This window comes from Musca autumnalis, unplaced genomic scaffold (genome assembly GCF_047663935.1).
Source record: "Musca autumnalis isolate F117 unplaced genomic scaffold, ASM4766393v1 scaffold_3, whole genome shotgun sequence".
Lineage (NCBI taxonomy): Eukaryota > Metazoa > Arthropoda > Insecta > Diptera > Muscidae > Musca > Musca autumnalis.
Window position 1 is genome coordinate 150,178,829 of NW_027411866.1, and position 22,396 is coordinate 150,201,224.

Below are 22,396 nucleotides of genomic sequence, written 5' to 3' on the forward strand. Positions count from 1 at the left end.
CAACTTTGGTAGGAACGTTTTTTGGCCTCGGTGGCCAATTCGGTGGTAAAATGGGACAAATATCTTAAAAATTTCTTAAAACGACGACGCGTCACGCGTCATTTTGTATGGGGGCTATACGAAAGCGTGGACCTACATAGCCCGCTTTCAATACCAAAAGTCCTAGGTACAAATAATAGATTTTCCCAAATTTCATCCACCTACGTCAATTCGTTTGGACACTAGAGTGATTTCCACAGACGGACAGATGGCTATATCGATGTAGAATTGCACGCTGATCAAGAATATATATAGTTTGTGGGGTCTACAATGATTATTTCGAGTAGTTACAAACGGAATGACAAACTTAATATACCCCCATCCTATGGTGGTGGGTATAAAAATGATCTTCGCCCTAAAATGCAAAATTTTCAAATAAACGTTATTTTAGTTCTTAGTAAGCTTTAGTTTATTCAGTCGTGCAACTGTAAATAATTTTTGAGATTTTTTTTTCTCATTTCATACATTTTTTTCAAAGAAATATTTTTTAAATCGATTTGTGCGTGAAGTTATTTTACATTTCTATGAAATAAACATTATTTTAGTGATTAATAGGCAAAGGTTCATTCATTCCTGCTACAGGAAATCATTTTTAAGAAAAAAGTCCAAAAATCATAACCCTACATTAGACTGACCCAAAAACATTTTTTGGGAACTCTTTTTCATTTCATTTTATCTAAAAACCCTATATAGCCGCAGTAATGGTCCAATCGATGAAGAAACTTTATCAGTTAATTGTTGTGGCTAAAAAACGATTTCAACAAAATTTATGGCGATCGGTTAACGATAACCCGTTCCCCCTGACCGATCTTTTTTTCCATAGCACTTTGTATGGGCGCCAATAGCAAATTTTCACATTTATTTTCCAATCGATGAAAAAACTTTACCAGTTCACTGTTTTGGCTGAAAACGAATCCTACAAACGGATCGCCATAAATTTATGTAGAAATCGTGTTTAGCCACACGCAGAGAAAAAAATATGTTTGATCCAACAATATTCCAAGAGCAAAATATATATTGTTAACATATTGTTGGATTCCTTATGTAGTATTGTCAATCCAACAATCGTTATTGTCACACTGGACTATATTATGTGTTCTAAATATAAATATGTATTGTCACTTTGACACTATAACGCTTTGGAACAAACATGTAAGTACGATAGTTTTGGTTAGAGGTAACAATATATGTTGTTACAATTCACAATAGTTTTGGTCTAGGTGGACAATAAATATTGTTAGAACTTACATTTGTTTTGGTCAGAATTAACAGTATTTATTGTTGCAATTTACAATAGTTTTGGTCAGAATAGACAATAAATATTGTTACAACTTACAATAGTTTTGGTCAGAAGTAACAATATTTATTGTTGCAATTCACAATAGTTTTTGTTAAAATGGACAATAAATATTGTTAGAACTTACAATATTTTCGGTCAGAAGTAACAATATTTATTTTTGCAATTCACAATAGTTTTAGTCAAAATGGACAATAAATATTGTTAGAACTTACAATAGTTTCGGTCAGAAGTAACAATATTTATTTTTGCAATTCACAATAGTTTTGGTCAGAAGTAACAATACTTATTGTTGCAATGCGAAATGGTTGGAATAAAAATTGCATACCTACCTTTTTAATGTGTTACATTTAAAAAAATAAAAAAATGTCATTTTATTATTTATTTCATATATGATTTTTAAAAATTTTAAATAAACCTGATATGAGATAATTTTAATTTCAATTGACGTTAATTTTATTTAGTTTAACAAAGATTGATGTGCAAATAAAGCATGTTGGTAAACTATTTATTGTGATTTATTCGGTCAGGAAAATTGTGAATCCAAGTCGTTAGTACAATTTGAAGCTAAATAAAAAAAGAAAATATGTTAGAAATATCGCTTAGTAAAAGTACAAAAAGAAGATACTTACTAAATAATTTTATGCCCAAAACAAAATCGGTTGAAGAAATGTATTGTTGCACCAAATTACTGAATATAACTGGTTTAGAGAGTATTCTTATTAAAAATGCCCACTTCAGCTGTCGTTGATTAGTTTTATGTTTTCTTAACTAAATTTAAAAAGTCTGCAGCAAAACACTCCTTAACCCGCTAAATAAAAAATAGCATCATGAAGTTAGTTAAAAACAGACACACAAAACTACGCAATAAAATACAAGTGTCAGCAATAGTCTTTTCTTTGGTTTTCATTGAGCATGCATTGCAAAAATTATTAGACTGTTGCAACTCGCTCTTTATATTTTAAATTAAAATAGAATTCCGACAATTCGTTCACAAAAACTCAAATTTAGGGAAAAAACTATTTCTATTTTCTCTTCGTATAATAAGTTTCAACCACCTTTTTTGTTTTTAGCTCTCCACAAAACACACACACATAACAACTTACATACGATAGTAGAAGAAGAGATTCAAAAGAGGTGGTGTCAAACAACAATGAAAAATAGTATTGGTAAAATGGACAATAAATATTGTTAGAATTCAGAACAGTTGAGGTAAAATTATCTATATTTACAATAGTTTTGGTCAAGACTACAAACGCGTGTTGTAAACATTATTCAGTACAAAAAGAACCAAAAAGGGATCGACGTTTTCAAGAAAATTTAATTTATTGTGTCAAAGATGTATGAATTATCGGAATTCTTCTTTAATATCTCCTTGCAACGCAAATCCTGCTTCAACCACCACTTTTATATTTACCGCTTCACAAAAACACATGAGAAAACCAAAAACAAAACAAAAACTACATGACAAAAGTAGATAACGCCATAAAAAAGAAAACACCGACAGTTTTAAAATAATAAAGAATACAATAGATTTAATAATATATGACACTTTTATTATTAGATTTTTTTTTGCATTCTTGTCTTGGAATGTTGTTTTTCTGAGTTTATAATCACTAATGTTTTACATTTTTTGATCCACTTTCTTTGATTGCCAAACAAAAACTAATTAGGGACAAAGAACGCGCAAACACAAATAACTTCACCGGCTACCACACATAAACTAAAGAGAGCAAAACAAGAATGCAGCGAATAGAATCGAGAGCAAATACTCAACAAGTTAACGGGAGAGAGTATAGTCAAAAATATGTATTTTTGAGCTAATAATAGACATTTTCAATCCAAAATTGTGTATCTACTGAAAAAACAAAATAACAATACGTATTTAAAACTACAACAAAAGCGATTTTTTTAAAAGACAATATTTTTTGTAAAAATTCTAGATTATGATAGTTCCCATCAATCGGTATTGTTAATGATTTTTACAATATTGCGGAATTCCGAAAGTTGTTTTTGTTTTTTATGTTTGGAGCAAAAGATTGTATTTTTGGATTTGCAATGCAATGCTTGAACAAAACAAATACAATTTTGGAACAAAAATTGATATTTTTGTTCCAACAAAAGCGAGAAATATTTTTTCTCTGCGTGTATGGGGGCTATATGTAGCCGTGGACCTATACCAAATACAAATTTCATATGGAGCGTTTAATACCATAAATTAATACCAAATTTCAACCATTGAGGTAGAATATTGAGGCCACAAACTTTAAAACACCGAAAATCGGGAGGTACGTTCCATGGGGGCTACACTGAGGAAAAAATGGCCTCTCTAACATATGTCCCAAACATATTTTGCAGCAAACATATATGGTAACATGGGGCGCCTTAGCCACGTTTTTGTTCAAAATGTTCTCATACCGACACCGTTAAAGTTTTGTCTAAAAAGTGGCGAAGCCTCCCCAACCATGGGGCAGCTTCGCCATCGGCATTGAACATTCTCCAACGGACTATAAAACTGTAATTTACCATACTTCTTACTTAAATATCAACTTTACGCAAAAAACGAACATGTTTTCTATTAAGTAATCAAAAATGAGTTTTAAATTCACAAAAGTAACCGATTTTAGCGGTTAATTGAAGTATGTACCTTGAATTTAGGTACACAAATCATAATATAACTAAAACAGGATACTTTTAGGATAATATTTGATTTTAACATCTCATTATAGTGTGGTTTATCTATGGTATAAAGAATTTAAGTTAAACATGACATAACCCACCACGCCCCTATCATGGCGTAGGCGCCCCACCCCTTACATATTTCATAATATTACTATATTGACATTTGCAATTGCTTTTTTCATGCGAATTATGGGGTTTATATTCTTCAGTAGTTGTCTTCTAACGGTATAAAATGTGTTTTTGATATCCCAAAAGGTAAAGAAGGTATAACAAAAAATACTTACCATAATTATTTTTTCCAGTACCCTGAAAACTCAAAACAGCGTGCGTCCGCTATCATACCTATGACACAACTGCCAACTTTTGGGAGATGATAGATCTTCTTTAAACTCACATTTTTGTCTTTAACGGATTTTTTCTAGCACTTGTATTTGGCGAGAAAATCGGCGCTGGCGTAGCCGCCCCAGTGGCGAAGGCGCCCCATGTTACCATATTTGTTTGCATTCAGTCCCAAACATAACATATGTGTCAGTCCTGCAAACAAAGTAAGCGCTCACTGGCTATCTCTATCATATACACACATTTATAAATAGTGGTGGTTTATTGAAAGGCTAAAGCAACAACAGACACATAGGTACATAAAAATAAAAAACATTTTCCCCAAAGTTGAAATCATCAGCCGGAAATCGACATCTGGAATCAAAGTTGCGAGATGTATCTTGATTTCAACAGACGGACGGACAGACGGACATGGTTATATCGACTTAGAATTATACATATATACTTTATAGTGTCTCCGATGAACATTTCGATGTGTTACAAGCGGAATGACAAATTTAAAAGTTCAAAATTTTTGGCTTGTGTAATATTAGTAGGGTTAAGTTTATTCATTCGCGCAACTGAAATAGTTTTTAAGAAAAGAATATTTTATTTTCATTTCATACATTTTTTCAAAAAAATATTTTTTTTTAAATCGATTTGTGCGTGAACTTTTTTTATAATTCAATGAGAAAAAATGTTGAAAAGTCATAACCCTAATGTACATGTTTGCAATCAATATATAACTGAATATAGACCATATCGGTCTACATTGTATATAATATACGCCAATTATAATTGTTCTGTTTAAGCATTCTCTAAGATTTGCAAATGTTCGGAAATAAATTTTAAGTATTTCGCTATAACATTAATACTTCGGTCCGTGTAAATTTACCGCCACATTGACTAACTAGTTCCAATATTAGTTTAGTTTGTTTACCCATTTTTCTTTTATTATATGCCGCTTTATTTAAATACTACTGCCGCAGGCCTATTGTCGCTTAGAATCCACCGTTATATTTACAAAGATTTTGAACAAAGCAAAATAAACAAAGGAAGCTATTCTTATTAACTGTTTTTATGTATTTAAATTCAAGTAGTTGTTTTTTATGAATATTCTTGTAAATTTGTATGTAGGTATGTCTTTTTATATTGCTACGCATGTAATTTTCCTTAACGATTCTTATTAGAAAAAAACTACTTTAATTTATCTTCTACGTTAAAACTATTCAATGAAAAAAAAACTAAAACAGGTTTTAAAACAAATAAAATTTTAGTTGCTGTTAAAGTGAACGATAATTAATTCTATATCTATATAGGTATACGAGTATCTAAACAAAACATTTATTTTTGTAATCACCTCTATTCGATTGCTACAATAAAGTAACAACAACAAGCAATAAACAAACCGGCAATTTTATCATATTGTTATTTTTTTTTTGCAATGGCCATAGCTTGGTGAACAACAATAATAGTAATAAGCTTCCAACCAACTAACCAACCAACATGCTGGTGTGAATTGAAATGTGATTAATTAATAAAAATATCGTAGATGATAACAACAACAAAATTTACAACTAATCGTCATTTTACCTCATCAAATTATCTATTGCTATTTTTATTTATGGATGCATCGATGCATCAAATCACAACAAATCGAATTGTTTCAAGCAATTTTCAAATTTATGGATAAATTGATAAATCACTTACATACATATAAGCTCCTGCTGACAACGATTATAGTCATATTTTTCCGTTTGTTTTCAATTTGAAACGTGACTTTATGCAAATTTGGCTTTTGGAAACGAAAAAAGAGTGATTGAGAGGACAAATTTGGCAATAGATAATTATTTTTTGGTAATCCCTTGATTGTTGTCCATCTACATATGGTAAAAACTAAGAATGTTTTACAATCGATGAATCGGAGTTTCACTCATTCAGTATGATTGAAATTCTTTAAAATCGAGTTTTTGGGAGGGATCCCATTATGTCGACCATTAAAACTAATTTTCGTGGAAGCTGTGTTTACATCAATGTAGAAAAATGGTTAAAAATGGATTGAAGCAAATAAGTTTTTTACGTTCCCTTGTGATTTCTGGCTTAACCATACATTTTATAGACCTATGCCCAAAGAAAGTGACAGAATACTCCATGGGTAAAATTATACTTGCTTACTTAGCTGGCCCATTACAGAACATTTGTTCCATAGACCGAACTAAGAAAAGATCTTCAATTCTCTCTGTTTAGTTCTTCGCTTTCTGGAATACCGCGCCTTGTCATCTCTTCATCCACTTGTTTGCGCCATCTATCCTGTGGCCTCCCAATTCTGGGTGCACTGCCATGTGGCTCGAATTTATACGCCTTTTGAGGGGGTTCATCATCGCTCATTCTTATTATATGGCCTAGCCAACGCAATCGCTGCATCTCGATACGTTTAACTATATTGATGTCGTTGTATAAATGATACAGCTCGTGGTTCATACGACGTCGATATTCACCATCAACGCAGATTGGTCCGTAGATCTTTTGAAGAATTTTTCTCTCAAACACGCCAAGCGCAAGTACCCAGGTTTCGGAACCATACATCAGCACGGTTAGTATCAGTGTTTTGTAAAGCGTTATTTTTGTTTGACGAGTTGTGGCCTTGTTTAAGTAACATCTGTTGGCCAATACAATTCTTCCTTTTATTTCACAACTGATGTCGCTTGTTGTGTTTACGGCGGTGCCGAGGTACACGCAGAGAAAAAAATATGTTTGATCCAACAATATTCCAAGAGCAAAATATGTATTGTTAACATATTGTTGGATTCCTTATGTAGTATTGTGAATCCAACAATTGTTTTTGTTAAATCCAAAAATAGTTTGTGTCAACTGAACAATATTTCTCTCTCTTCTTCGAAATTTTTTTCTCTTTTCTCGCTATTCGATGCCGGGTTTGAAAAACAATTTTGGTGAGTTGTGGTGTTTGTATGACATGCTGCCTTTATCTTTGTTTTTGTGTGTATGTATACCAACAATGAGACTCTTGTGTTTTTATTTGTTTCTGTTTGTTTCATTCTTCTTTATTTCATTCTCCTTTCCTTTTCATGTTTGTTATGGTGTTTAATTATTCATCAATGCTCGTAATATTATACGCGATATTTATATCAAAGTTGTGTGGAAAGTGTATATGAGAAGTATATACACTCAAATCAAAAAAAAATAGTATCTGGTTTTCAGGGCTGACAATATGTTTTGTAAAAAATTTAGATTATGATTGTTCCTACAATCGGCATTGTTAACGATTTTTACAATATTGCGGAAATTCGAAAGTTATTTTGTTTTCTATGTTCGGAACAAAAGATGGTATTTTTGGATTTGGATTACAATGCTTGTACAAAACAAACACATTTTTGGAACCAAAATAGATATTTTTGTTCGAACAAAACCGAAAAATATTTTTTCTCTGCGTGTATACGAAATATTTTACTACCTCAAAATTATAGGAACCAACTTCAATAGTTGGTCCGATCTCAATGGACGCATTGCGCGGCGACATCACACGAAAGGCTGTTTCCTTGCCTGAAACCTCTTTTGGTACAAAACTCTTCCTATTTTAACTGAAGATCTTGTGTCAGTTAGAGTTATTTTACAAAGCCGAGTGAGCTTTGCGGGGATACCAAATTCAGACATGGCTTGGAATGCCTTTGAACGGAAGGCTGCTTTATAATAGACAAAAAGGTGGTAGGTGTCGATCTGCATCTCTTTGGCCATCTCAAGGATTTGCCGCAGGTTAAATATCTGGTCAATGGTGGACTTGCCAGGTCTAAAGCCACATTGGTATGGTCCAATTATTTCGTTGACCATGGGCTTTAGTCGTTCGCACAATATCCCTGACAATATCTTGTAGGCGATAGGGAGAAGACTTATGCCCCTACAGTTGGAGCATAAAGTCTTATCAACGTTCTTATGGACGGGACACAGTATGCTCAGATTCCAATCATCGGGTACTCGTTCTTCCTGCCAGATGGTGCTAACTAGCTGATGAATACACCTTATCAGCGTGTCGCCTCCGGTTTTGAACAGCTCGGCTGGTAAGCCATCGGCCCCTGCTGCCTTATTATTCTTCAGCCGGTTTATTGCTGTCTTTACCTCATCTTGGCTGGGCGGTATACATTCAATACCATCTTCTGGGATTGGATCTGTGGTATCTTCGTCGACTTCGCTACTATTGGATACCAACAGTTTTTAAAAATGCTCTTTCCATATCCTTAGCACACTATCTGTATCAGTTACCAAATTACCTTGGTAGTCTCTACAGGAGGATGTGGCAGTTCCAAAGCCATCAGTTTGATGTTTCACTCTTTGGTAGAATTTTCTGTCTCCTGTACATTTCGATTTGTTCACACTCCCGCTTTTCCATCTCTCTCTTCTTCCTGCGGAAAAACGTTTCTCCTCTCTCTTTTTCAAATCCTTTTCTCCTCTCTCGTGCTCTACGCGTTGCTACTGATTGTAAAGTAGCCCTATATGCCGCATTTTTCTCTTCGGTAGCAGCACGACACTCCTGATCTTACCATGGATTCCTCGGTTGAGGTCTTTGGTATCCAAGTATGGATTTTGCGGCTGTTTGCATGGAGTGGGCAATGCTTTGCCATTGCGCTGATATGTTATCGGAATGAGGAGTGCTTTGATTAAGCAATTGGGCTAGTTGAGTGGAATACGCTGTGGCTATCTGCTGTGATTGCAGCTTACCGATGTCCAACTTCCGTGTTGTGTCTGTTCGCACTTTGTTTGCTACGTTTAATCTGGTACGTACCTTTGCTGCAACAAGGTAGTGGTCCGAGTCTATGTTTGCACCTCGGAACGATCGTACATCCAACACGCTTGATGCATGTCTTCCATCTATCACAACATGATCAATTTGATTACTTGTTCTTTGATCTGGCGACAGGTGCCCTTATGAATATCGAGATGCTTAAATCTGGTAGTGCTAACTACCATGTTTCTTGCAGCTGCAAAGTCTATCAGCCTCATACCATTGTCAGATGTTTCACTGTGGAGACTGAATTTCCCGACTGTTGGGCCATAGATATTCTCCTTTCCAATTTGGCATTAAAATCGCCTAGTATAATTTTAATGTCATGGGCAGGGCAACGGTTATAAGTTTCTTCTAAGCGCTCGTAAAATATAGCTTTGGTCTGTTCGTCCTTGTCTTCAGTGGGAGCATGAGCGCAAATAAAGCTGATGTTGAAGAATTTTGCTTTTAATCGAATTGCAGCGAGTCTTTCATTCACTAGGGTGAAGCGGGAGACCAAACTACAAATCCGCAACCAAACTCATGCTTTGTGTCATGGAAGCTATAATACAGTGTGTCACCTTTAGCTGTTGTTGTGACACCTTTCCCGTTCCATCGTATTTCCTGTATGGCAGTAATGTCGGCCTTGTACTTTTCAAGTAAATCTGCCAATGCGTAAACTGAACCTTCCCTATAAAGAGTGCGAACATTCCAGGTGCAGATTCGCAGATCATGGTCCTTAAAACGTTTGCGGGGTTCGTCAACTTTGGAGGGGTTTGTTTTTCTTTTCTTTTGTTTTTTCATAGTAGGCTGTTTTTCTTAGGGAGGGTTACTGACCCGACGCCCAAACCCATGTTTTTAACGTTCTTATGGGTGGACGAGCGGCACATGTTAGGTCACTACCTTTAACGGGTGTTAAAGGCAGTTCCCCAGGTCACACCACGGGGAGGTCAGTGTCCACTTCGGATGAAAGAGGGACCAAGATAAATCCTGGGCTTTGCCACGTTAAAGCCGGTCAGGACCGTTCCTTGGTATCTTCAATCCCCTTGTAAAAAAGTCTACAATCTTAGCTCTGATAGTCGCTGAAAAATCTACTTTAAATATCCTCCAAAATGTTCTTTAAAAATTAACAACTCTGACACTAATAGTCTCTCAAAAAATAACCTTGAAAATACGTTCATAGCTTTGATATTCTGTCAAGTATAATCTAGACAAAACCCACGATCGTAGCCTTGATAGTTCTTCATAAATAAACATTGAGGCTTCCTAAATCATAGGTATATGGTCTCTTAAAAATAATCTTAGAAAAACCCATGATCATAGCTCTCATAATTCCCCAAAAGTAAAAAACACAAGATCATAGCTCTGATATTCCGTCAAACATAATCTTAAAAAAACCACCATCATAGTTCAAATATTCTCTCAAACGTTATCTCCATGAAACCCTCGATCATAGCTGTGATAGTCCCACAAATATAATCTTGAAAAAATCCATAGCACTGATAGCCCCTCAAAAATAATGTTGAAATACTTGACGATCATAGATCTGGCAGTACCTTAAAATTAATCTTAAAATCCCTCGATCATAGCTCTGATATTCTGCCAAACATAATCTTGAAAAATCAAGAAAAAGAAAATTCGATCATAGCTTCGATATCCCCCCAAAAATAATCGTAAAAATCTAACGATCATAGCTCTAACAGTCTCTCAAAAAACTTACACCCTGCTCTCTTATTCTCTCAAAAATAATCTTGGAAAAAACAAAAGATCAAAATCAGGAAAAATCCACTATGATAGCTCCGATAGTCCTTCAAAAATAATTTTAAAAAACTATCGATCATAGTTCCGATATCCCCTTAAAAATAATCCTGACAAATCTTACGGTTATAATTTAAACAGTTCCCCAAATACTCCAATAGTCCCTCAAAAAAAAAACTGAACAGTTTTACGATCAAAGCTCTGATATTATCTCAAACATAATGGAAAAACCCATTATCCTAGCTCTGATAGTCCCAAATAGCCTTAAAATCAACGGTCATAGCTCCGATATTACCTCAAAAATAATTTTGAAAATACCGAGATCACTAATACGTCCTTAAAAATAATCGTAAAACCCCCACTATTACAGCTCAAAACAATCCTGAACAAATTAACGATCATATCTCATCTGATACTTCTTAAAAAAATAATTTTAAAAGCCCCACAACCAGATATTCATTCAAACATACAGCTGGAAAACCATGACAAACGCCCCTCAAAAATAATTCTTAAAAAAATCCACAATCATATTTCTAATAGTCCCTCAAAAATAATCTTGAAAACTACCCAAGCATAACGTTACGATCATTGCTCTGAAATTCTGAAAAAAAATCAGCGATCATAGCTCAGATATTCTCTTAAACATAATCTTGGAAAACCCAACGAAAATACTATTTAACCAGGAAGGAAAGAGTCAAAGTCGGGCGAGGCCGACTATATGATACCCTACACCACTGTGAATAAATCGAATATATATGAGAGCTATATCCAAATCTCGACCGATTTCAATATAATTTGGTACACTTATTTCTAGACCAAATTCTGTTTCATAAAATACACTCTGTAAATAAAAATGCAAAAATTATATTTAACGGTAAATTTGGAAATTTGACAATTTTTTTTGTTTATAACATTTGCTGATACAATTCTTAATAACAAAAATATGTTGTTTTATTTAGACGTCTGTATTTGCATGTCTGATTATTACTTTTTTTGTATCAATTTGTTTTCAAATGCTTTTAATGGAAACATTTATAAAATAGAATCGCACTGTGTTGACTTTGTCGTCAATCAAATACTAGAACACAAATTATACAAAATTGCTAACAATAAACATTTGAGCCGATTAAAACAGATCAAATACCTGTTGCGACCCCTTTATCTATGTGATGTGTGTGGTTTTTTGTTGTTTTTGTATTCTAGGAGAGGAAATAATTTAAATGTTGCGCATGGATAATTTAATAAATATGTACATCAAAATAAACAAAATTATTAAAATTGGGTTTATCTACACTTTGTTTTTTTTTTTTTTTTTTGTTAACAGATTTCATTGGTTCCTTTATATTCGTAGTAATTTAGGCATCAATTGTTCAGCCAATAGATGAAGTCGGGATCTAATCACTGCTATGTCTAGAATACGTAGTTTAGATTCCAGTAGAAAACATTGTTATTCTATTCACTGACGATTATTATTTTCCCAACAACTTATCCCAACGAACAATTACAAATGTGACAGCCTGAAAGTATGCCATGTTAGTTGATTGAAGTGTATGGCAGTGAAATGTTGATAACAGATAAATACATGTTAATGAATGTTGTTATTCATGTTATGCACTGTTGTGTGACTCAACCCAAAAAACTCAAACATTTTGATGATTTTGGCTGACTTTATAAACGCAGTATGATGCGTCAAATGACATCATGTATGCATCAAATGACATAAATGCAGTATGTCTTTTCATAAACATTGTCGTGACTTCATAAATGTAACTCGACACGTCACATTGCGTAGTAATTGTCAAATTTGTGCAGTGTCACCACTTGTACTGCAAAAACAATTGAAATTTTTTTAGTACTTTTATGCCAACAGGTAGACGAGGTAGACGAAGTCTTTTACTACCTCAAAATTATAGGAACCAACGTCAACAATTGGCCCGATCTCTATGGACGCATTGCGCGTCGACACTATCAACTTAGTCTTCCCGCCGTTTACCGCCAGACCCACTTTAGTAGATTCTCCTTCGACCTTCACAAAGGTATCAGTTACTTCTTTTACAGATCGTCCTATGATGTCTATATCATCAGCATAAGCAAGTAACATGTGGCTATTGGTGTAGATTGTGTCACTTCTTTTGACGTTTGCCTCTCGTATAACCTTTTCCAGCAGGATGTTGAAGAGATCACACGAGAGGCTGTCTCCTTGCCTGATACCTCTTTTGGTACAAAATTCTTCGGAGAGGTTCTTTCCTATTTTAACTGAGGATCTTGTGTCAGTTAAAGTCATTTTACAAAGCCGAATGAGCTTTGCGGGGATACCAAATTCAGACATGGCTTGGAATATTTTGAACGCAGCGGGCTGTCGAAGGCTGCTTTATAATCGACAAAAAGGTGATAGGTGTCGATCTGCATCTCTTGGGTCTTCTCCAGGATTTGCTGCAGGGTAAATATCTGGCCAATGGTGGACTTGCCAGATCTAAAGCCGCATTGGTATGGCCCAATTATCTCGTTGACCATAGGCTTTAGTCGTTCGCACAATATCCCTGACACGATCTTGTAGGCAATCGGGAGAAGACTTATGCCCCTATAGTTAGAGCATACAGTGTTATCCCCCAGTGATGAATACACCTTATCAGCGTGTCGCCTCCGATTTTGAACAACTCGGCTGTTAAGCCATCGGCTCCTGCTGCCTTATTATTCTACAGCCGGTTTATTGCTGTCTTTACCTCATCTTGGCTGGGCGGTATACATTCAATACTATCTTCTGGGATTGGATCTGTGGTATCTTCGTCCTCTTCACTGGATACCAACAGTTTGGAAAAATGTTCTTTCCATATCCTGAGTGTAGTATGTATCGCTTAAATTTGTTAAAAATAGGATTAAAATGTTCTTACGATGAATTCCTAGGCTTGGCACGCAAATTTCACCAGCCTTATTGCTCGTCGTTTGGGGTGGGGTCTTGCCATTATTCATCGATACGTAAGCCAACTACAAGTTATATTTTTTTTATGCGTGCATAATTTTAGAAGAAGGAAAAGAAACTGCTGGAAGAATAGTATAAGAGAAAAGAGAGTCTATCGTCCGAAATGTAGCCAAAAGTTTTTATCTCACCCAAATCGATCTGACCATGCTAAGGTGTTGTCCGCATGGTATGCCCACCCTTCCTGTTCACCGTACAAATCCAAAACCATGAAAAAGAAAAATTTCATGCGGTAAACCCACATTTTATACCCCTACTTTACCTCTTCGAAACCTTTAAATCAAACCCTTAGGATTCAATTCAAAACATGATTACAAAATCATAAATTTATTAAGAAAAACAAAATCCATGTTTAAATAAATTCTATAAAATACTAACAATTTTCAACTCATTATAACTTCCAGAAGGAAAGTAAAAATTTAAGAATTAATCTTTATGAAGATCAATGTAAACAAATGAATTATTTGTTTGGTTTGATATAAATCAATAAATGAAAATTAAAGGATATGTAACTAAACAAGTTTAAGCCAAACTAACAATACCTGAATATTATCCAATGCAAATTCAAAGGAATTTTTTTTTATATCAAAACATATAGCACAATATTATAATATTTAAAAATTCAATAAATTAACGGTAACAAAGTGGAAAGTTTTCAGTGAAACATATATTGATATTTAAAATGAATATAATCTGTATGTAATAATTTAAAATTGCATGTACGTGTGTGTGTTCATTTATTTCTTTTGCATTTTTGCTTCTGTTAAAAGAAATCATCAGCTGTTAGGACATTGACCTCTTTAGTTTTTTTTGATCGCTAACACACACACAAACGCTTTGATATTTGCAAATTTTTATAGGTCGAATTTTAGCATATATGGTTCATATTATTAATCAAAAATGTACCGAAATTGAATATCAAGTAACAAATCAATGAATATAGGCTGTTGGTAGGATGGATAAATTGATATAATTATTAAAAAAAAAACAAAATTAATTTAAATGAATTTCAATTTGCACATACATCGAAGCAGTGGTTTTCAAACTGTAGTTCACCAAAGAGCGAGTTAACAGAGTGGTTCTGCTATTAACAGCGTTACGTCTGTTAACAAAGCACACACAACAGCATATCCATCCAACCAGTACAGCACTATGTATGATCAGCAGGAAATAAAAGGGAGCAAATACAAACGAGTGAATCCTTTAATTAACCCTTTAAAATCGCTTTTAATGATATAATGGATTTATTAAAAAGATTTTCAAAAATAATAATTTTAAGAAAAAATTATGTTTCAAAAAGATAAATTGTGAGAGAGTGAACTAACGGTTCATTCCCAAAAGGTGACACTCATTTGCATTTGCTCAAAAAAAAAAAAATAGAAATAAATGAGAGTATGACTTACTACTTAAGTTGCTGGAGCTCCCACGACGAAAGGCCTTTCAGAGGGGGTGAGGCTTATCAAATAAAAACCGCAAACTCCAATAAATTCGTGTATTTTGTGATATTATATGATGACTTGATGATATTTTGCTGATATTTTCACTGTTTTTGGTTCACTTGGTTACGATTTAAATATTTTTTTACGCTATTTTAATAAAATTTTGAAATTGCATGTATCAATTTGTTAGGCAAACAACAACAACACAAAGATACATTTTCTCTCATTTGCCAATCAAAACTGTTTCACTTTCATCCGTTTCCACACTATTAACTCACAAAAACAACAGTTATTATGCAAGATTCAATAATTAATAAACTAAAAAAATAAATTAAAGTTTTCTTTTACTGCAAAAACTATTGTAAAATTCTATAGTGAAATTCACGAATTTTTATCACACTATGGTTCACTTGGATATCCCGATGACACTTATTTGCAGCACTAGGGGCTCTTCGACACGTTTGCCTTGTTAATAACCCGACGGAACAGAAACAACTGTCTGTTAGAAATCTCCGTCGCTGTTCTCACAGTAACCACCTTTTGGCTGCCGGGGGTTAAACAAAAAGACCAAAGGCAAAGGGGATCCTAGGAACAACGAGAAAAAGAAGTAGCAAAGAAACATTAGCTTCATACTTAAGAGCTCCTAATGAAGAATATCATCCTTACCAGGTGTGCAATTTTTGCAATCAGAACAGAGTATTGCCAGGAAATATAAAAACTCCACCCATCCAAAGAAAATCAAAGACCACCAAAACTCAATTCAGACTCGAAGCAAAACCAGAGCAAGTAATAGCTGATGCTGGTGGTTAAGTTGTGTATTTAACACAGCCAAGAAAGAAAATGCAATTTCACTTTTAATGCAGCAGAAAATTTAACAGGAGGAAAACTTCGTTTCTGTCAAGGATAACAAGATTCTTTTGGCAGCAACAGAATCACTCTTAATTTTTTTTAAGGATAACAAATTCCCTTTAAAAATTATTTTTGGCTGCACTGGTATCGACTCAATGTGTTAACCACTAAAAGATCAGAACTAAATGACCAAGATGTCTGCCTTGCCACTGGCTTTTCTAACCTCGGCTAAATCAATGGTGCAAATAGCTGAATCACTAATATTACCACAGAATTCCAGAATTCAACATGTCTCCATTCAATGATACTGCAACATATATTTCTAAATGCATATGTATAGGTAATCACTCAAAAAAGAAAATAAACCCAAAAGAAAGTGTAGAAATTTTCACCACTTTCAACAGGGGAAATCATAGTAACAGATACTATGCAAAACACCAACAACCGAATTCGCCGCTGAAGGAAACTCATCCTTGAAACTCGATAATACAATATTTTGAAATGATTTTATGTTTATACATTTTAAAATAGTATAAAATCAATAAAAAAATGTTATTTGAAATATGATTGTCTAAGTCTGGAGTTTCCCCCATTGGCTTAACTTCATCACTTTCCTCTTTGCAGAGAAAAATGTTTACAAAACGCACTGACAGCTTGCAAAATTTACTGATCGCTACCAATATCATGATTTCATCCCGGCGAAGGGAATTATCAATTGGCTTTTCAGTTTTTGAAATGATGATTTTTTAGTGAAAACCTGAACTCTTTAAGCATCGAGTATTCTCATGTTAATGAGAATGATGCTCACTTTTCGGCTTTCCTCTGCAAAGAGGAAAGTGATGAAGTTAAGCCAATGGGGGAAACTCCAGACTTAGACAATCATATGATTGAATCTTCAACTAAAACAAAACAAACAAAAAACAGCGAAGGCTCGCGCAAAACGGAATTTTGTAAATAAAATTCCAACGACATACTCACAGGTAACTGTGTTGATGTTATTTCAACTTAACAGAAATCGATGATTTCTTAGTTGAATCGTGCTGTCAGCTTGCAAATATTTTGTTCTGGTGTTTTTTGGGAAAGCCGAAAAGTGAGCATCATTCTCATTAACATGAGAATACTCGATGCTTAAAGAGTTCAGGTTTTCACTAAAAAATCATCATTTCAAAAACTGAAAAGCCAATTGATAATTCCCTTCGCCGGGATGAAATCATGATATTGGTAGCGATCAGTAAATTTTGCAAGCTGTCAGTGCGTTTTGTAAACATTTTTCTCTGCAAAGAGGAAAGTGATGAAGTTAAGCCAATGGGGGAAACTCCAGACTTAGACAATCATATGATTGAATCTTCAACTAAAACAAAACAAACAAAAAACAGCGAAGGCTCGCGCAAAACGGAATTTTGTAAATAAAATTCCAACGACATACTCACAGGTAACTGTGTTGATGTTATTTCAACTTAACAGAAATCGATGATTTCTTAGTTGAATCGTGCTGTCAGCTTGCAAATATTTTGTTCTGGTGTTTTTTGGGAAAGCCGAAAAGTGAGCATCATTCTCATTAACATGAGAATACTCGATGCTTAAAGAGTTCAGGTTTTCATTAAAAAAAAATCATCATTTCAAAAACTGAAAAGCCAATTGATAATTCCCTTCGCCGGGATGAAATCATGATATTGGTAGCGATCAGTAAATTTTGCAAGCTGTCAGTGCGTTTTGTAAACATTTTTCTCTGCAAAGAGGAAAGTGATGAAGTTAAGCCAATGGGGGAAACTCCAGACTTAGACAATCATATGATTGAATCTTCAACTAAAACAAAACAAACAAAAAACAGCGAAGGCTCGCGCAAAACGGAATTTTGTAAATAAAATTCCAACGACATACTCACAGGTAACTGTGTTGATGTTATTTCAACTTAACAGAAATCGATGATTTCTTAGTTGAATCGTGCTGTCAGCTTGCAAATATTTTGTTCTGGTGTTTTTTGGGAAAGCCGAAAAGTGAGCATCATTCTCATTAACATGAGAATACTCGATGCTTAAAGAGTTCAGGTTTTCACTAAAAAATCATCATTTCAAAAACTGAAAAGCCAATTGATAATTCCCTTCGCCGGGATGAAATCATGATATTGGTAGCGATCAGTAAATTTTGCAAGCTGTCAGTGCGTTTTGTAAACATTTTTCTCTGCAAAGAGGAAAGTGATGAAGTTAAGCCAATGGGGGAAACTCCAGACTTAGACAATCATATGATTGAATCTTCAACTAAAACAAAACAAACAAAAAACAGCGAAGGCTCGCGCAAAACGGAATTTTGTAAATAAAATTCCAACGACATACTCACAGGTAACTGTGTTGATGTTATTTCAACTTAACAGAAATCGATGATTTCTTAGTTGAATCGTGCTGTCAGCTTGCAAATATTTTGTTCTGGTGTTTTTTGGGAAAGCCGAAAAGTGAGCATCATTCTCATTAACATGAGAATACTCGATGCTTAAAGAGTTCAGGTTTTCACTAAAAAATCATCATTTCAAAAACTGAAAAGCCAATTGATAATTCCCTTCGCCGGGATGAAATCATGATATTGGTAGCGATCAGTAAATTTTGCAAGCTGTCAGTGCGTTTTGTAAACATTTTTCTCTGCAAAGAGGAAAGTGATGAAGTTAAGCCAATGGGGGAAACTCCAGACTTAGACAATCATATGATTGAATCTTCAACTAAAACAAAACAAACAGTTATTTGAAATAAATAAAAATAATACTGATAAAATAAAAAAATATCGATCCCACTGTGATTTGAACTCGGGACCCCGGAGTCCCAATCGCCGGCGCTACTACTAGGCTACCCAAAGCCTGGATTTAGTTTCATCAAAATGAATACATCAACGGGCAAACAATGTAACTACATGACACTGTAAGGAGATAATAATGCAGAAACAGAGATCCTAAAATAGAACAAGTTCATCAAAATCCACTAAGTGGAATACATTAATGTGGTATCTAACATTTTGGCGAGTAATGTTAGTTAACACTCAGAGGTGTCAAACCAATTTTCTTGGCGTGCCAGTATAAATAAAAATATGGTAAAATCAAAGCGAGAAAAATATTTTAGAAATTCAATGTTAGAAAAAATCTACATGCCCCACTATATGAGCGCACTGTCTGTATCAGTTACCAAATTACTTTGCTGGTCTCTACAGGAGGAGGTGCCTGTACCAAAGCCATCAGTTTGATGCTTCACTCTTTGGTAGAATTTTCGGACTTCATTCTGGCTCCTGTACATCTCGATTTTTTCACACTCCCGCTTTTCCATCTTTCTCTTTTTCCTGCGGAAAAAACGTTTCTCCTCTCTCCTTTTCTCCCGATACCTCTCTCGTGCGCTACGCGTTGCTACGGATTGTAAAGTAGCTCTATATACCTCATTTTTCTCTTCGGTAGCAGCACGACTCTCCTGGTCATACCATGAATTCCTTTGTGGAGGTCTCTGGTATCCAAGTATGGATTTTGCGGCTGTTTGCATTGAGTGGGCAATATTTTGCCATTGTGTTGTTATGTTATCGGGACAGGAAGTGCTTTCATTAAGCAATTGGGCTAGTTGAGTGGAATATGCAGTGGCTATCTGTTGTGTTTGCAGCTTACCGATATCCAACTTCCGTGTTGTGTCTGTTCACACTTTGTTTGCTACGTTTAATCTGGTACGTACCTTTGCTGCAACAAGGTAGTGGTCTGAGTCTATGTTTGCACCTCGAAACGATCGTACATCCAACACGCTCGATGCATGTTTCCATCTACCACAACGTGATTAATTTGATTTCTTGTTCTTTGATCTGGCGACAGCCGGGTGCCCTTATGAATATCGAGATGCTTAAACCTGGTACTGCTAACCACCATGTTCTTTGCAGCTGCAAAGTCTATCAGCCTCATACCATTGTCAAATGTTTCGATGTGGAGACTGAATTTCCCAACTGTTGGGCCAAAGATATTCTCCTTTCCAATTTTGGCATTAAAATCGCCTAGAAAAATTTTAATATCATGGGCAGGACAACGGTCGTATGTTTCTTCTAAGCTCTCATAGAATATATCTTTGGTCTGTTCGTCCTTGTCTTCAGTGGTAGCATGAGCGCAAAAAAGCTGATGTTGAAGAATTTTGCTTTTATTCGAATTGTAGCAAGTCTTTCATTCACTGGTGTGAAGCTGAAGACCAGGTGTTTTAACCTCTGACCAACTACAAATCCACAACCAAACTCATGCTTTATGTCATGGCAGCTAAAATACAGTGCGTCGCCTTTAGTTGTTGTTGTGACGCCTTTCCCATTTCATCGTATTTCCTGTATGGCAGTAATGTCGGCCTTGTACTTTTCAAGTACATCTGCCAATGCGTAAAATGCACCTTCTCTATAAAGAGTGCGAACATTCCAGGTGCAGATTCGCAGATCATGATCCTTAAAATGTTTGCGGGGGTCGTCAACTTTAGAGGGATTCATTTTTTTCTCATAGTAGGCTGCTTTTTTCTAGGGGAGGCTTAATAACCCGGCGGCCAAACCCAAGTTTTAAACGTTCTTATGAGTGAACGCGCGGCACATTTTAGCTCATTACCTTTAACGGGTGTTAAAGGCAGCTACCCCAGGTGACACCACGGGGAGGCCAGTGTCCACATGAGATGAGAGAGGGACCAAGATAAATCCTGGACTTTGCCATGTTAAAGTCGGTCAGGACCGTTCCTTGGTATCTTTTATCCCCTACATCACCCAATTTCAGGTATTTGATGGAAATTGAAAAATATGACACAATTTGATCTACAAAAAATATCACCAAATCGTGGTGTTGTGGGGTATCATATAGTCGGCCCCTACCGACTTTGAGATGAACACGGTGAGATTATGTGACAGTGTTTATTTTTGACCGTGAAATTCCCTCTAACTAGCATTTAACATATTAATCAAATTCACTGAATAGTTAAAATCTATAATTGTTGCTTCTTCTTATATTTACAGCAAATCCCAACATACTCCAAATAGTCCTCAAATACCACATCATCTGGAACTTAACTAGTATAAAATATGTAAACATCAACAGCAAGATTTACAACAACCAAAGAAAATATTCCTCCCACCTCTTTCGAAAACTGCTACCAAAGTTTGGTGAGAACTGCTTACGTAACGCGCAACGGTTTAACCATGAAATTTCTTAAAGCCACCATCAGTTTAAGTCAAATTCAGGCCATTCTGCGTAAAGATTTTCTTGTGAGATGGCGTCTGAAGGTAAGTAAGGCAAAATAAAACTTAAAAATCAATACTTTATTTTTTTTTATTATTTATTTTTTATTTTAGTGGCTTATTGCTCTTCAAGTTATATGGCCTATGATCATATTCTTGCTACCGTATTTGATACGCCTGAAATTCACTCCCGTCCACAATGAAGCCTGCCAATTTCCAACACGACAATTGCCCACCGCTCGTAATACACTGCCCGGTATGCTGTCGTACATCTGCACCATTGAGAATAAATGCAAAAGTACAGATGTCTACGATGAATATGAATATATGGATAATGCACCGTAAGTAAATTGATTTCGGCCTAAGGTCTTAAAGGAAAAAGAAAACTTTTAGGAAAGATCCAAGGAGGTTAATAACCATGATCTTTAAATATGTTCATGAACAAACAAAGATGATCATTGTTATGGAAATTAATGTTCGTTTCGTAACTATATTTATGTGCCCCAAACAGCCAGCGATTTTCCTCAGATGAGAAAATAATTTAGATAGGTTTGTACGCCAGTCTCCCAATACATTTTGGTATATAAGCGCCAGGAATATGTTACTATTTCCGAGCATTAGGACAGATTCCTCCCTATTCATTTGAAGTCCCAGATCCATTTTTATGCCTCACCCCGATGTAGACTTGCCGGCATAATATGGATTATTGGTGATCTAGTAAAAAATATTTTTGATTGTACCAAATAATTTTGGATCGTTCGCAACTTGTTTTGTTGTTTGTCGCACCTTCGCAACTTTGAGTAAGGCTCATTCCAGGCATTGAATGTCATCCCCTTAAACACTGTTAGACCGACAATGGTAAGATCGTCTAGATTAACCACATAGTAAATGCCTTCTTCTTGCTACATTCTGAAAATAACATTGTAACTGTATAGCTCTTTCTGACACTGGGGAAGACTAAAGTCTCAAGGGTCTTTGCTACGGCCAAAAAAAGGGGAAATCGGTCTGTACGATTAACCTTTGTTGTTGTTGTAACAGAATTTTGTTATTATGTT

General features: G+C 35.1%; 1 protein-coding gene across 9 annotated transcripts in view; it reads left to right on the forward strand.

Annotated features, from left to right (window-relative positions):
- ldd (lipid droplet defective) overlaps positions 1 to 22,396 on the forward strand; it is a 131,006-nt gene that overhangs the window by 63,670 nt on the left and 44,940 nt on the right. For all 9 annotated transcript variants that reach the window (XM_073974817.1, XM_073974821.1, XM_073974825.1 and 6 more), the window contains 2 exons: positions 21,120 to 21,386; positions 21,456 to 21,682. In XM_073974817.1, coding sequence (XP_073830918.1) covers positions 21,303 to 21,386; positions 21,456 to 21,682 — 311 coding nt within the window. In that variant the 5' untranslated portion in view covers positions 21,120 to 21,302. The remainder of the gene's footprint in view (positions 1 to 21,119; positions 21,387 to 21,455; positions 21,683 to 22,396) is intronic.